Source organism: Acinonyx jubatus, chromosome B2, assembly GCF_027475565.1.
Source record: "Acinonyx jubatus isolate Ajub_Pintada_27869175 chromosome B2, VMU_Ajub_asm_v1.0, whole genome shotgun sequence".
Lineage (NCBI taxonomy): Eukaryota > Metazoa > Chordata > Mammalia > Carnivora > Felidae > Acinonyx > Acinonyx jubatus.
Window position 1 is genome coordinate 144576503 of NC_069385.1, and position 17101 is coordinate 144593603.

At 43.6% G+C, this 17101-nt stretch overlaps 1 protein-coding gene and 1 long non-coding RNA gene across 2 annotated transcripts; one reads left to right on the top strand and one right to left on the bottom strand.

Moving 5' to 3' along the window:
- The first annotated feature begins 32 nt into the window (after positions 1 to 32).
- Positions 33 to 16227, top strand: ACOT13 (acyl-CoA thioesterase 13). The gene is made up of 3 exons (XM_015064786.3): positions 33 to 335; positions 13317 to 13501; positions 15976 to 16227. The coding sequence occupies exons 1-3, from the start codon at positions 255 to 257 to the stop codon at positions 16145 to 16147; spliced, it is 438 nt and encodes a 145-aa protein (XP_014920272.1). The 5' UTR covers positions 33 to 254; the 3' UTR covers positions 16148 to 16227.
- LOC128315716 (uncharacterized) lies at positions 4364 to 15175 on the bottom strand. Its single transcript, XR_008298779.1, has 2 exons — positions 15087 to 15175; positions 4364 to 10391 (listed from the first exon to the last, which is right to left on the bottom strand). It is a non-coding gene; the product is annotated as an uncharacterized LOC128315716 (long non-coding RNA).
- Positions 16228 to 17101: the final 874 nt, after the last annotated feature.

Sequence of the window (17101 nt, forward strand, 5' to 3'; positions counted from 1 at the left end):
GGGCGGCGGCAGGGGCGGGAGCGGATATAACAGCGCTTGCGCGCACGGTCACAAGCGGGGTCGGAACCTCAGAGCGCGAGCCCCTGACGCCTTGGCAGCCGGAGCCCGCGACGCCGGACCCGGAGCGCACAGTGGGCGGGGAAGACGGAGACTTCTTCGCCCTGCTCGCCCTTGGTGTTTTGCGAACACATCGGGGCTCCCGGCTCTTGCAAGGTTCATTCTTGTGTGGTGCCCAGAAGCAGGAACGGTCCACGATGAACCGCTTAACACAGCACCTGCTGGAGCTGTTGAAGACGATGGGCAGTGGTCGCGATTTTGATAGAGTTTTGGAAAAGGTATTGTTGTCAAAGCCCTGGCTTCTAACGGAAGTACGATGCTTGGGGCGGGTTGCGCTGAAAATTAGTAGCTCTCGCTAGATTCTGTTGGACGCCCCCGTAAATTCAGCAATGATGATTACTACTGTTATGGAGAGCCATTATGTGCTAGGTCAAGTGCATAGTTTATTTCATCTCAATGTACATAAATACAGGTCTTCATTGATTTCCGATTGGGCTACGTCCAGATAAACCCATTGTAAATTGAAAATATGGCACATCCAAAGTGCATTCAGTATACCTAGCCTACATAGCTTACTTAGCCTAGCCTATTTTAAATTTGCTCAGATCACTTCTTAGCCTGCAGTTGGGCAAAACCGTCTAACACACAGCCTGTTTTGTGAGAAGTGTTGAATATCTTATGTAGTTTATTGAGCGCTGTACTGAAAGTGAAAAACGGAATGGTTGTATAGGTACAGAGTAATTTTAAGTATAGTTGCTTACCGTCCTGATGGAGGGCCTGACTGGGAGCTTCCTGCCACTGCCTAGCGTCAGGAGAGCATGGTCCTGCATGCATGTAGCTAGCCTGGGAAAAGATCGAAACTCAAAATTCGAAGTCGTCTCTATTGAGTGTGTATCGCTTTCACGCCATCGTAAAATTGAAAAATCGTAAGTCAAACCATCGTAAGTCGGGGACTGTTTGAATGATTATCACTTGTTCTGGAGACACAGTTGCTCGGTTTCAGAGCTAGAAAGGACTTTAAAGTTCAACCCTTGAACAAACAAATGCCTGTAGTGCTCTGGGGGGGGGGGGGAAGTAATCTATATTTACCATGCACTTGCAGCCTAGAGTGTTTGAAAGTAAAAACTTGCAGTAAGGGAGGAAGGACAAGTTCTGGTGTAGTGGCCCTACAGAGTTAGGCAGGCTAGCCCCTGTCCCCTTTGCCACATGAACAGACTAGCCCAGATTCCTAGTTCTCGCGGTCTGTGTAGAAATCCTGTTCCATAGGAGTCATTTATAAATAAGCATGAATAACAAGCCCTTGGTTATGTCAGATTTGCAAGACATTTAACAACCTAAGAACTTTTAGTTTTTTTTCTGAATATTTTAAAGCATGCATGCCTGTTTTCCTTCTGATTAGGAAAGAGTTTGGGGACATTTGGAAATAGGTCACTTAAAAGTGGAGTTTAAACACAGACCAACTGCATTCATTGGAAGAATGTGGTGCATTAGACCAAGGTCTTCCTCCTGGAAACAACACCTGGGCTGTATTTTCAACATGTAAATAACTTTCCCTAATTATCTGTAAGGGCTTTTGTGAAAAACATAGGAGATAATACTTAGGCAAATGTATTTAATGTTTTCAAATAGCAAACACGATAAAATAACAAACACAATACACGACTTTATAATTAACCCTTTGAGAGATCTCTTATGCAAAGAAAGAAGTATTGGACTCGGGGGGAAGTTTGAATTCCTTAAAAATTCTGGAGCCATTTTCATTGTTAACCTTTTGGATGTGTGTCCTCTCATGATAATCTTGTCATGGGTTGCATTTGCCTTTGAGAGTCTGATTAAAATTCTCTTAAACTTCGAGTGTGCCTGCCTGAGTCGGCACTGGTGGTAACTTGCCTTCCAAGAAGATATGCCTGTTCAACCAGATGTATAGAGTTTCTCAGATGTTGCAGTTTAAAGTTGGGTAGTGATACCAATTATTCTAGACCCAGCACTGTCCAACAGAGATACAGTGCAAGATACAAGTGCAAGCCACATGCATAATTTTATATGTATAAAATTATAAAACAAAAAGAAATAAGTAACATTAATTTTAGTAATATATTTTAAGCAACTCATTATATTCAAGATAGTGTTTTAGTATGTTATCAATACAAAAGAGTATTATTTTGGGGGGACTTCATCTTTGAAGTCCGGTGTGAATTTTACACTCAGAGCACATCTCAATTCATACTGACGATGTCTCAAGTGCTCAATATGGAGTTGTGGATAGTGACTGTCATACTAACTGCACAGGTCAATACCATTGTAGGTGCTCTGTATTAATTTGATCTAAAATAGGATTTGTGGTTGTTTGTTTTGTGTGGGCAGAGTTGCTAGGGCTAAAATATATATTTATGCAGGGGGCGCCTGGGTGGCTCAGTAGGTTAAGCGTCAGGCTTCAAACGGTTTGTGAGTTGGAGCCCCGTGTTGGGCTCTGTGCTGACAGCTCAGAGCCTGGAGCCTGCTTCGGGTTCTGGGTCTCCCTCTCTCTCTGCCCTTCCCCTGCTCATGCTCCGTCTCTCTCTAAAATAATTAACATTAAAAAAAAAAAATCGGGGCGCCTGGGTGGCGCAGTCGGTTAAGCGTCTGACTTCAGCCAGGTCACGACCTCACGGTCCGTGAGTTCGAGCCCCGCGGTCAGGCTCTGGGCTGATGGCTCAGAGCCTGGAGCCTGTTTCCGATTCTGTGTCTCCCTCTCTCTCTGCCCCTCCCCCGTTCATGCTCTGTCTCTGTCCCAAAAATAAATAAACGTTGAAAAAAAAAATTAAAAAAAAAAAATCCCCCAGTCCAAATGTCAATAGTGCTGATGTCGAAAAACCTTTTTAATCACTTGATTTGTGCTGGGTTAAAACTAGATAAATTGGGGCGCCTGGGTGGCTCAGTCAGTTGAGTGTCCGACTTCAGCTCAGGTCACGATCTCACGGTCCATGAGTTCGAGCCCCGCGTCGGGCTCTGGGCTGATGGCTCAGAGCCTGGAGCCTGCTTTCGATTCTGTGTCTCCCTCTCTCTCTGCCCCTCCCCTGTTCATGCTCTCTCTCTGTCTCAAAAATAAATAAACGTTAAAAAAAAAAAAAATCCTTAAAACTAGATAAATTGCTACTCTCTCGTTCCAAGTTTGCACTGAACTTTGAACCGGTTGTTCAGATCAGACTTCCACATGTCTTGGTATGAGACAGAATGTGGTCTCTAAGTCTCTACTAACAATTATTTATATTCTCTTTGTTAAAATAACCAGTGTGTTTTCTGTTGCCTCCCTGGACCTTGGCTGACAAAAGTATTTTATGCCAAATAGTTGTCCCTTTGGTTAAATATGACACCAGAGATTTTTCAAGGCAAGGATGCTCATTCTTAAGCATTTAATGCAAACGCCTTGTTAAAACTAAATTGGAGTAAGGATGCATATGATCTTTCAGACACACCTGTGTGCTTACTTCACTGCTTTTGCAAAGATGAAGAGGGATGATGTTTCTTAATATTAACAAGCGTGAGAAGCGGTGGTGCAGCATCCGTGCTCTCCGTCTGCCCCTTGCCCCGTTCCCACAGTGGCCCCACAGGTGTTCCATAGGAATCATTTATAAATAAGCATGAAAAACAGAAGCCCTGGGTTCTACCAGATTAGCTAACTACCCCAAGAAAGAGAAACACCTCATCCAAAGAGTTGCGTTTTTTTTTTTTCTTGATTATATGGTAAGAAAATTCTGTCCTAACTTTTGATTCTTTTAATGATTTTTTTAAAAGCCAATGAATTAAATAGAAGAACACTTGAAAATTTGGCTGATAATATGCCAAGGGCAGTTTTGGTTTTTGGACAGATATTGTACCCCAGCATATAGAATCTGCTAAAGGATGATGACTTTCTGTTCTTCCCAAAATGACCTATTGAAGAAAGCACCTTCCTATCAGTCCTGGTACAGATGTCAACCTTGTGCACGAGATCTTACATTGGAGCCTCTTTATTTTAGCCTGTTCTAAAAACAAAACCACCTCTGGTTTATTGATGTTTATAGATACCCACAAAACCTATCTTTTGTAAAATACTGATAGACAAGAACCAACACTGAAAGTCCTGCTCTTGCTATAAGATCACTTTAAAATCAGTCGACAAACCGAGTACTGTGAGATGATGAAGAAATACCAACCACAGTTCCTTGCCTTCTAGGAGTTTATCATCCAGGAGAGGAGAAAAGTGGGATCTAGGGAAGTACCAGTCCCATCAACCGTTCCCTGAGAAAAAAGAGTCCCATGAATAAAAAAGTTCAGGAAACATGGATGGTGGATCCCCCCACTTTTTTCAATGTATTTATTTTAATGTTTATTTTTGACAAGAGAGCACAAGCAGGGGAGGGGCAGAGAGTGAGGAGGACCAAGGATCTGAAGTGGGCTCTATGCTTGACAGGGATGAGCCTGGTGGGGGCTTGAACTCACCAACCACGAGATCATGACCCCAGCTGAAGTTGATGCTCCACCGACTGAGCCACCCAGGTGCCCCATAACCTCCCCTTTTTAAAAAAAAATTGCAGCAAAATATACATGACGTAAAATTTGTCATCTTAGCCACTTTAAAGTGTACAATTCAGTATTAATTGCGTTCACATTGTTGTGCAACCATTAACCATCATCGACCTAAATGTCTAACCATAGGGGAACCGGTGAAAGAAATCCCTTATAGCTCTATGTAAAGAAGGCACATTTTAAAAAATGACTTCTTATCGTAGGAGCATGTCATTAAATGATGCATATGACTTTATAAAATTAGAAATTGTTATATTTATTTACAATAAGAGCATTTACTATGTGTCTGGCACTGTGCATTTCACTAATTTAAACTCTTTATGGCAAGAGATACAATAAATGTCGAAATCCAGGGCACCTGAGTGGCTAGGTCAGTTGTTTAAGCATCTGACTCTTGATCTCGGTGTCATGGGTTCAAACCTGGTGTTGGGTTCCTGGCTGGGTGTAGAACCTCCTTTAAAAAAAAAAGAGCATTAAGGAATCTACTCCTGAAGTCATTGTTGCACTATATGGTAACTCACTTGGATGTAAATTAAAAAAAAGAATAAATAAATAAATAAATAAATAAGTCAAAATACAACTATCTGGAAAAGAATTAAGAAAAGTAGTCAGCCAGTAAGCATGAAGGATTGTTCAGCAGCACCCATAACCTGGCTAATGGCAAACTTAAACCATGGGACACTGTGTTATTTTGCCCATCATGTTGTAAAAAGAGCAATTACGAGGAATAATATGCATTCCTGAGGATGAATTCGGGAATGAGGCACTCTTAGTGGTTTTGAAAAGTGATCTGGCAGATTGGTTAAAAATTTACATAACCTTTTTACCCAGCTACCTAATTCTGGTAATCAATCTTCTGCAAATAAAAGCATCTTTGTTTGTAATGGTAAAAAATATTCAAAGAACATATATCAAGCAATACTTTAATAAATCTAATATAGTCAAATACTAGGGAATCCCACAAAGCAATTAAAGAAGATTTCTGTGATATGAGCTACAAGCATGACTATTCTACCAGGAAGAGAAAAATGAAAGTTGCAAAGTAATGCGTATCATGTGATCCCGCCTTTGTAATTTTATATAAAGAAAGGAAAAAAGCCTTCTATGTGCATATATGTTTGAAAAAGTCTAGAGAATGATATTGCATGATAACATGGCACTGAAGGGGTGGGAGGTAGGAAAATGCATCTCTACACTGTTTATTCATATGAAATGATCGTTGCAGTCAAAAATCTAATAAAGAGGAGGAACGTGGCAATTTAGATGGCTCAGAGATAGAATTTAAGGAGTCAAGATACAATTAGTGAAATCATGGGCTCAAGTCAAGAGTTACTGATACCATAGGGAAAAGGGATTTGGCATCAGTTCAGAGCAACTCTACATATTTTGTGAAATTAAGAACTGTAGCAGGGGTGGGTGAATGGAGGACCAATTCAAGGGAAATGATTATACATGTCTGTGCGTGGAAGACAGTCAAGGTTTAGTGGCTCCACATACACCTGGAAATGAGATGCTGCTGAAATGTTCTACCACTTGTCCAAGTAGTCCTTTTATTCAAGTCCTCCAGTTCCTGAAGACCTCAGAAAGGTATCTGAGAGCTTTGATAAAAACTAAATGTATGCATTTTTGAAATGCAGCACAGAACACTTTAAAAAAAAAAAAGGTAGCCTAATTTTTATTCAACCACCCTGAGAATTGCAGGAATTTCTGGAATACAGAATACAGAGGGAACAGAGATGACTTAAACTTCTTTATTGCTGTTTGATTTGTGGTGCTGTCCTAGGACAAGTCCACTGTTGGCTGGGCCTGGCTCACCATATTTCCATTCCTGCAGGGCTTCCTACCTGTCCTCAGGTACTAGATTCTAAAGTAGATCACCTGCAAAAATTCTACACAAGTCTGTGTTTTCCCCCTTGAGAGGAGATCTGAAGACATGTATAGACCCTGCCCCAGTCCTCAGTGTGTTGGGGTCCTTCTCTATTAGCCCCTCTTTTCCAGATTCAAGGCAGCAGAGAACCTGCATATGAGAGAAATCTTACCAATGTGATTAATATACCATAGAGGCTTCACAGGATCCACCTTTATAGGTATTCTAGAAGGATTCAATAAAGCCTGCCATTTACCAGCCATTGAGAAACAATAGTGATGGTTTATGTTTCTTCACAAACATGTCTGTCACCATTGTCACCACTCCAATGAACAAGAGTAGAATGTCACTTCATCTGGTCAACTCTTATGGGAATATTTTGTTAAATTCCTCTTAGCTCTTCCTTTGGGCTTTGTTTGCCTCCCATGGCACTCACTTGCTAACTTTTGTATTTTTGGCTGTCTCTTACATCCTCTACTAGTTATCTCTCCAAGGACTAGGACAACATCTTATTTTTGGATCCTCTGCCCTTGAGCCAGTTGGCCCCCCATTTCTACTCTTCAAAGTCTTTTTCAAGTGGCAACCACCTCTGTTCTTGAAAAGCTTTCCTTGGCATCCCCAACTGTCTTTGGCTGACCCTGCTGAATACCTTGGCTAACTGTTATTATCAGACTTACTGTATATTAGTGAAAATACCTATTTTTCTGTCTTCCCTCCCCACGTCAAGAGCACTCTTTGGGAGCAAACCCCTAGTAGATGCTTAATAAGTATTTGTCAGTGCCTAGTGGGAGGTGACCGCCTGGCACACGGAAGATATTCCCGATAGTCTGTTCAGTCGGTTGCTGTGCCAGTAAATGTTGGGCATACTGTTACAGAATGCTCCTGTAGTTGGCCTTCAGATTCTAATGTATTCACTCACTCAACAAACACTTGCATGCCTACTACGTGCCAGGCACCATTCAAGTCACCAGGAATATAGAGGTGAAGAAAACTGACGAAAATATCCTCCCACGTATGGAATATACATTTTAGTGTGGTCAATTCAACACTAAACAGAATAAGTCAGTCAAATATATAGTATGTTAGATGGTGGTAAGTGCTATAAAAAAAATATAAAGCAGGGACCAATGATAAAGAGTATTGGGACAAGAAAGCTTAAATATTTTTTCCCTACAACGTGTATTCCTGTGGGGTTCTGTTATGGAGAGTTCAGTTTTAACTCATGTCATCTGGGAAGATGTTGCCGAAATAGCGGCACTTTAGTAAAGACCCGAGCAGGTTATGGACACTCAAAGGGGAAGAGTGTTCCCGGCAGAAAAGCAAACGTAAAAGCTCAGAGACTTAAAACACCGTGTTTGCAGTATTTCGGGAGGAATCCCAAGCGGACAAGGTGGAGAGGAGATATCGGATGGCTTAGTAGGTGGCTGTCACCTTGAAGGGCTTGAACGAAAGAGGGACAGAATTTTGAAAAGAGCGTTCTTGTTGGTAGTGAGAGAGCAGACATAAGGCAGGCAAGGGCAGAGGTAGGAAGGTGAGCCTGGGGACAGCTGTAAGAACTGGGCAGAGGTGGTGGCTTGGACCAGAGCAGAGGGTGAGGAGTGGTGAATTCTGGCTCCTCTGAAGGTCGAGCAGACAGGACTTGTGGGCTCAAGTCAAGAGTTACTGATACGGTAGGGGAAAAGGATTTGGCATCAATGGGTAGTTTGGATTTTGCTGATGGATAGTGAGACAGGAGAGAGAGAGGAGAGAGGACTCTGGGGCTGGGGGCAGCTCCACACAGTAGGCTGTTTGCCCTGCGAAGACTTTATCCAGCTGAGATTGCCCGTGGCCGGGGGCTGGTACTTCTACAGATACGTACACAGGATCTGCTCAGGAAGCCCAACTGCAGGATATAAGACACGGGATCTCATGGGATCATATTCACCTTCAGAAAGGCACCTGGTTATTCAGTTTGTTCAAGCCCCTTAAATGAAGCAGAGTTTAAGTCCTAACTGCAAGAAGAAAAGCAAGCAGGCCAGAGTCCTCTTCAGTAATATAACAGGTATTTTGAGTACTCTGAGCCTGATTGGTTTACCTACAAATTTTATTTCATCCTCCTGGCAATGCTGTGACTGTCATCCCCATTTTATACATGAGAAAGTCGAAGCTTACCTTTTCTAAGCCCTTATGGCTAGTAATTGGGATCTTAACCCATGTATCCGCCCCAAAGCCCATGCCATTAACTCTATTATAGTGCCTAACTTTAGAGAACCTGTCCTCTAACCTTCTGAGGGAAACTGAAAGCCAGTGTGGCCTTTGGTGGTCTCATGAGGCCGGATGATAAGATGACCCTAAGACTCGGGTGGGTGGTGCAGAGTAAGAGCCAGCAAAGGGACTGTGGCACTCCACAGAGGAGGAGGAGGAAACCCAGGAGAAGGTGGACGTGGGAGTTCAGGAAAGGCCAGGAAAAGGTTTGGATGTCTCGACATGCTGAGTGGTCAGGTAAACAAAGGCCTGAAAAATATCCACTGAATTTAGTCATGAGGTCATTCAGTGAATGAGTTTAGTAATTGGAAAATTCTAAGTTCCAATCGGGCGATTTTAAGAAAAATCCATGTGAAACTATACAAACCAACTTGGGGTTTCACAGTTGTGTTCGGGTCCCAACTTTACCAAGGATGAGAACTGAAATGTCTTGATCCCCCATGATATGCCAGGCCGTGTTCCAATTGCTTAATTTGAACGTTACCCTGCTCTTGACCACAGTTAAGGATCTTGCCTCAGCCTGGCTCCAGAGCTGATGCTCTTGCCTATTGCTCTAAAGCCACCCGTGCGATTAAACTGCTAAAACACACATTATAAAACCCAAGTGCTGGGCGGCTACAGCACATGGTTGAGCCACAGTACTTCTGTAACATATGCCCTCTTAGGGGCCCTTACCGTAACTGGCCTGTTTGCCGCTGTGCCTCCAGCCTTGTTGCTCTTCCCTCCTTTCCTGCTTTTATGAAGGTACATTTATACGTTGTCCTCAGACACTTCCTTCTGGTATCTGCACTGCGTCACATACGAAATCAGCAATGTCTGTCATCAGGACAACTTGCTTGAAGACAACCTCTTTCACAAATACATAAACTTCTCATTCACTGACCTCCTCGGTTCTCGGTACTTTTGTGTGTTAAGCGCGGTCTTTCGTATTCAGCGTCCTTCCGTGGCTGACTCGCGTGGTTACATACACAGATTTTCTCAGGCCATGTGCCACGCTCCTTTAGGCCCGTTGCAGACACCCTCACTGAGCCAGAGAACACACACGTCTTCATTCATTAGCAGAGGCAGGGTGGTGAGCAGCACAGCGATCACCAGCAGTCACAGTGATGACTGTGGACCAGGACCAGGACCAGGATGACCGGAAACGTCAAGGCCTAAGGAGAACTCTGGGGTCCGCACGGAGCTTCCTGTTGGGGGCCATCTCCTTCGTGCTGATTATCAGGCATTCCTTCTCACTGTCTTTCCTGGAAAGGTAAGGGAGGAACGGGGAGACAGTTATCGGCGATGGAATCGGAGCCTGGGTGGGCGGGGTGAGGAAGGAGGGTGCCGTGGCGGCAGGAGCCATGGGAACTCGTGTGAACACGTGAGGAACCGAGGAGAGGCAGTCAGCTGCAGGCCGTGCAGAAAAGGGACAGGTGATCGTATGTGTGCACACATACGTAATTTTTCCTATAAACCGAGGAGCCCACGTGTTGGACTGGGCTGAGCCATAAAGGTTCTTGCCATCGTACCGCGGTGGCCCAGAGAATGGAACGTATCTGGGTGCTTCTCAGCATTGTTGGTTTCGGCCCCGCTGCATCGTAACAGGCGTGGCAGCTATCCTTTCGCGTGACACCCGACGCATCAGGACCCGGTTGCCCGCAGCAGTCCAGGTGAGCCGTGAAGGGAGGTGATTCTGCAGAGGAGTTAAACCTGAGATGTGGGAGGCCGATGAAAACAACAGGACCCACTTCAGAGATCTGGGTGTGGGTGGAAACAATGCGGGCAGCATCGCGGAGTGTGGTCTCGAACCCAAAGTTAGCTGTAGTTAATAACCAAACAAACAAGCGTGTCCCCTATAACCCGTATCTTGACTGAGACCAAGATCATTTATGCTCTCTTTTTTTAACAGGATTCTCCTCATACCCCCCTTCCTCATCAGAGAGAGGTTAGCTGTCCGTGGGCCTCTTCCCAACAAGACTATTGATTAGCTTTGGGGGCTGGCTCCGACATCGATGCCTTTGTTAGCTTCCAGTGGCTTAATTCCTTTATTTTACCCAGGGAGATGACAGAGGGCGACACATGAAAGCATTTCTTTTGCAGGATCAGGCTGACGGGAACAAAATTCTCTCTACTCCAATGTGTATTTTAAACCACTCGTGTGTGCCACTGTGTCCTTTGGCCTTTCAAGTTGGGGGAAAGAAAAACAGTCAAAAACTGTATTCTGCAGTAGAACGTCAAGCTGACATTTGCATGGCCTCCTGTCATCCCCACCGAAGTCAGATAATCTCTAACTGATTTCTACTCAACACTCGAGGCCTTCACATGGCACCCAACGGCCTTCAGTTCTCTTCCCTGAACTGTCTGGCTTGTTCCCCATCTTCACTTGGCTCACTCCTCCCTGTCCCCCAGGAGGCCTTTCCTAATGTCTGTTCTCTAAAAACATACTCCGTTCAAGTTAGATGCCCTTCAAGCAACCTGTACTCTCTTCTCCAGGAACCCTCCCACTGCAGTGGTCTGCGTACGGGTCTCTTCCTTTAGGTTGCGAACCCCTTACGAGGAGGGATTTGATTTCATTTGTCTTTACGTTGTCAGTGCTTAACATACTCGTGTAAATGCCCGAATGAGGGCAGTTTACACGTTGGTCCTGTTCCATGTGTAGTTTACGAGGACACCTTGTGGCTACATCATTTATCGTGTGGATAGACTTGATCCTGTCTAACATTATTTGCCATTGACTTACCTGTTATGCAAAACATGACATGATATTGTTTAGGATGGTTTATATTGTGTGGCTGTGTTTGTTTTACCTCAGGGCCTAGTTCTCCAGGGGAAAAACAACAGCAAAATCACTAAAGTTGTGGTTTGTGAAACTCCAAAGCGTCTTCCTGGTGGGAGCTGTTAAAGGCCACTGCAAATCCAGAGACATTATAGTGCCTAGGGAGACTTGAAGATAGACAGACCTAGATCTAAATTTCAGGTCCGTCCCATCACGGGTGACCCCAACAACAAACCACCATGAACTTCAGTTACCTACTTAAAGGAGCAGTGGAAACTACTCCTTCCTTATTACATAGTATTTAAGTGTTTGCCACAGAGCCTACATAGGAAAATGCTCAGTTAAGATAGCGGTTATCTAGAACCTAATCGTTTAATGCTCGAGACACCCCACACCCCCAAATACAACAGATACACCAAATACTCATCTGTATTCTGCCTGAACACCTCTAGCAACAGCAAAAATGACCATTGCTAAATGTAGCACATCCCATTCACAGCTCAGTTCCAATTTCTCAATCTTACGCTATGACGTTTTTCCTAGTAATTTAAGTAGGATATAAAAAACATATTTCTATTATTTTTCCAAAAGCCTTTTTTTTTTTTAATTTTTTGAGAGCGTGTACATGAGTGGGGGGGGAGCAGTGGGCAGAGAGTGGGCAGTGGGCAGAGTGGGAGGGGAGGGCAGGGGACAGAGGATCCAAAGCAGGCTCTGTGCTGACAGTAGAGAGCCCCATATGGGGCTTAACTCACAAACCATGAGATCATGACCTGGGCTGAAGCCAGATGCTCAACCAACTGAGCCACCCCAGGGTCCCCAAAACTTTCCTTTTTAAAGATTTTGATATAAAAATTGTAATTTATTATTTCCCTTTTTATCTTTTATGTACTTATTTTTCTTTATAATACCATAAATGGGGCAGGATCTTAAAAGCAGTTTAACTTCTGGATTCTGTGAAACTTTGTATATTAAAATGGGTTTATGGTATAAGTTTGTGAATTCTCGACACTCACTGAATTACTCAATTTCTTCCAGTCTATTCAAATTATTTTAAACTATTCATTACAAAGTCATTATAAAAATTACTCTCTGCAAAAACTAGGGAACGTCCAAATGAAACCTATCATGGGTTAACAGATCACAGGGACCAGCTAGCTTTCTTGGTCTAAAATTCTATGGAGACATTGAGATGTCAGGTTGTAATACATAAGGCTGGAAAGCTTAGAATATTTGATTTCTGCAGTGAAGATTAACAAAAACTACTGTCTTTTCCCTAAATATTCCTTTTTCTTTAAAAATAATTTATATATGAGGGGCACCTGGGTGGCTCAGTCGGTTAAGCGTCTCTGATTTCAGCTCAGGTCATCTTATGTTTTGTGGATTCGAGCCCCATGTCGGGCTTTGTGCTGACAGCTCAGAGCCTGGAGCCTGCTTCAGGTTCTGTCTGTGTCTCCCTCTCTTTCTCTGCCTCTCCCCTGCTCATGCTCTGCCTCTCTCTCTCTCTCTCTCACTCTCTCTCTCTCTCTCAAAAATAAGCAAACGTTAAAAAAGATTAAGACAATTTATATTTGGGGTAATTTCTATCAGAGAAAGATTGGCAACTTATTTGAATTTCTGCCCAACTGTTTTGGGGTGACTTAGTTTAAGATTTTAAGTAATCTCTACACCCAGTGTGGGGCTCAAACTTACAACCCCGAGATCAAGAGTCGCACGCTCCACCAACTGAGCCAGTCACGAGGCCCTGGGGTGACTCAGTTTAATCGGACGATAATTCTTGATGGGCTGTTTGGGCTTTCCTAATACCAAAGCATGTTCAAACTTCTTTTTTTCTTTTACACTTAGATGACTCTGGTCTCTGCTACCCCTGGGAAACTGATTTGTGAAATGAGAGTAGAAGACAACCATGCCAATAAGTACGGCACTCTGCATGGTGGCATGATAGCCACCTTAGTGGATAACGTATCAACGTTGGCTCTGGTATCCACAGAAAGGGGAGCACCAGGAGTCAGTGTCGATATGAACATAACGTATGTATCCAAACTGTACTACAAATATCTTTTTATAATGTGAAAACTCATTTCAAACAATGAGACTATGTACAATTGTAACATGAATAAAACTAGAGGTGCCCCGAGCTGATCATGCTTAAGGGCAAGTATAGATGTGCCCAGAATATCCCAGAACCTTAGAATCTAGAATTGGAGCAACTGATTTCCAAATGCAATATGTATGTATCCGGAGGAAAGGGGTAATGACCTAAACATTCAAAGAAGCAAACATTTGGCTTCTGTTATGTATACTGGTTGGGAAAAAAACTCCCGGCTTGTAACCATTGCACAAAGTCCTGAAAAGTGCCACCTGTACAAAGGTCTTAGGAGGGTTGTATTGAGTGCATATAGAGAAAAGCCTGAATAAAAGTCAGAGTTGGATAAACCTTCATAAAGTATCCATCGCCATTGCCTTGTAACAGAGTGAACACAAAATGGCCAGTTTTGCAATCCTGTATCTCTCCCTGCAGCTGCCACCAGGCTCCATGGGTATAAACTGTGTGGTCAGGAAGCAGCACCCCAGATGTCAGGCTGTCACTCACTCTGGTGAAAATGCCTGCAGGGGTCAGATGTTTCCAAATGTAAAAGATCTAGTACCAGTTTTAACTAGTACTGGTGCCAGTCCGGTCACTAGAATGCAGGGCGTGGGGGTTTTGTTTCAGTATGACTGCTTTTTCCACCTACACAACAGAAGAATGATTTTTACTGGGGGCACCCAAAAGCCAATGTTATGCAACATGAGGGCAGTGGAAATAACGTTATCAGATTTGTAGACAATCTAAATCTTTTAATAGGCTCACTTCAGAAAATTCAGCCCGCGTCTACTGTGGAAATAAATGGAGGGTGCCATTCACAGGTCACAGGACAAGGGCAAACGGTCTTGAAATTAAGATCCACGGAAAGAACAGTTTCCGTTCGTTGTACTGCCGAGCAGGCTGGGCGGTCCTTACCTTACTCCGTGAGTGGGGGTGGGACCCGCTGATGATTCTACTTGGCCTTGGGTGCCTCTGCCCAGAGCACGGATGCCCAAACCTGGCACCTCGGGATCTTGTGAGATCCTACTGCTGCTATCGTCAGCCTAAAGATTCTTTAGTAAGTCAGACAGCTTCCATCAAGAACTGCCAGAGCTTCAAAAACTGACCCACCTGAGCAGAAAGAGTCTCAAAGGTTTACTGTCGATATTTCATAAAGAAACAACAACTTATGAATATATACGGCTCATCACCAGCATTCTAAGGAGCTCGCATTAATTAATTCCTTATAGTTCTCACCTTAGATCGTTTCAAGTGCCGTAAAGTGCAGAATTTACTCAAGTGCAGTTGAGTGAATTCTAAATATTGATAGAAGATAGAGTAGGCCCCTCTTACCCATGAGGATATGTTCCAAGACCCCCAGTGGGTGCCTGAATCCACAGGTGGTACCGAACCCTATACATACATACGTGTGATAAAATTTACTTATAAACTACGCACAGTAAGATTAACAAGGATAACGATAATATAGAACAAGCGTGATATATTATGTGAACGTGGTCTCTCAAACTACCTTCTTGTACTGTACTCACCATTCTAGTGAGGATGGGAGAGGATGAGACACCCAGAGCAGCAGACGCAGTGAGGGAAAGACGTAGGTAGGGACGCAGCGTTAGGCCACCTTCTGACATCAGGAGGATCATCTAATGCTTTATGGACCACAGGTCACCCAAGCTAAGGAAAGTCAAACTGCAGGTAAGGGGGAACCTACTGTGTAGACAGACACCAGGAACACTTCACCCAGGATGTTCCCAAATAAAGATGAAAGGGGAAACTTGAAGAAAGGGGGGGGGGCTTCTCATATTTATGGGAAAAGAAACTCGTGGGGATATGAAATGGGGAAGATGAACTTGGTCAAGACCAGCCATTCAAATCTGATAGGACAGAAAGCTTACGGATACCATTCTTAAACTCTTGTAGAAAGAAAATAAGCAACATCTAAGGGACACACACAACTTCCCGTTTTAAAAAATGTTAAGGTGCGCCTGAGTGGTTCAGTTGGTTGAGCATCCAGCTTCAGCTCAGGTCACGATCTCAGTCTGTGAGTTCTGCTGTCAGAGCAGAGCCCACCTCGGATCCTCTGCGCCCCTCTCTGCCCCTCCCCTGCTCATGTGCCTACGTTTGCTCTTTCAAAAATAAATACAGAATTTTTTATTAAAAAAAAATTTTTTTTTTTAACATTTATTTTTGAGACAGAGCATGAACAGGGGAGGGTCAGAGAAAGAGGGAGACACAGAATCTGAAACAGGCTCCAGGCTCAGCTGTCAGCACAGAGCCCGACGCGGGGCTCGAACCCACGCGCAAGATCACGACCTGAGCCGAAGTCAGATGTTTAACCCACTGAGCCACCCAGGCGCCCCAATAAATACAGAATTTTAATAAAAAATTATTTGCTGTTAACTATATTTGTTTCCCTTCAAGCTACATGGCACCGGCTAAAATAGGAGAAGATATAGTGATAACAGCCCATGTTCTGAAGGAAGGAAAAACACTTGCATTTACCTCCGTGGATGTGACGAAGAAGGCCACGGGAAAATTAATAGCACAAGGCAGACACACAAAACACCTGGGAAACCAGAACACCACTGCCTAAAGAAATCCAACAGCGAACACCAAGTGTAAATTTGACTTGAACAGATGTAACTTTCAAAATAAATTAGCACAACCAGAAGTGGTGAAGAAATCTTTTCTTTGGAGAAAATGACAGTGAGTGAGATGCTTTTCATCTTAAACCTCTTCAGTCTGTAATCTATGTATGATAATTGGGTGAAAACATTCTTAGCTGAAAGGGTCTCTGAAAACTTAGGTAAAGCAAAGAAGCTAGCAAGGACATTTTGAAATGAGATTACTTTTTTTTTAATGTTTATTCATTTTTGAGAGAGAGAGAGACAGAGCATGAGTGGGGGAGGGGCAGAGAGAGAGGGAGACACAGAATCCAAAGCAGGCTCCAGGCTCTGAGCTGTCAGCACAAAGCCTGGCACGGGGCTTGAACTCACAGACTGCGAGATCGTGACCTGAGCTGAAGTCGGACACTCAACTGACTGAGCCACCCAGGCATCCCGAAATGAGATTACTTTTAAACTAAAGTCCAATACTAAGCTATTTTAAGCACTCAGGGAAATATAAATGCTTAATCTGTGAATTTATGTCCTTCTCAGCTCTTAAAATAACTGCTACATTTTTTTAAAACCCAATTTCAAGATTATGGAACTTCAAAATTAATGAAACATAGCTCATATTGGAAAATAAAATAGATTGAGCCGTATAGCCTAAAATAGTCCTCAATGAAGTCTGAGGCAAAGCACATTAGTGACATAGGAAATAGTCCGATGGATGTGCTGTTTTTTTCTGATGGAGAATTTATTGAGGTGCCTGGGTGACTCAGTCGAGCGTCCAACTCTTGATTTCAGCTCAGGTCAGGATCTCGTGGTTCGTGAGTTTGAGCCCTGCCTTGGGCTTCAAGCTGATGGTGCAGAGCCTGCTTGGGATTCTCTGCCCCTGTCTCCCGCCACCCCCCCCCCCACCTCTACCCTTCCCCCGACTCTCT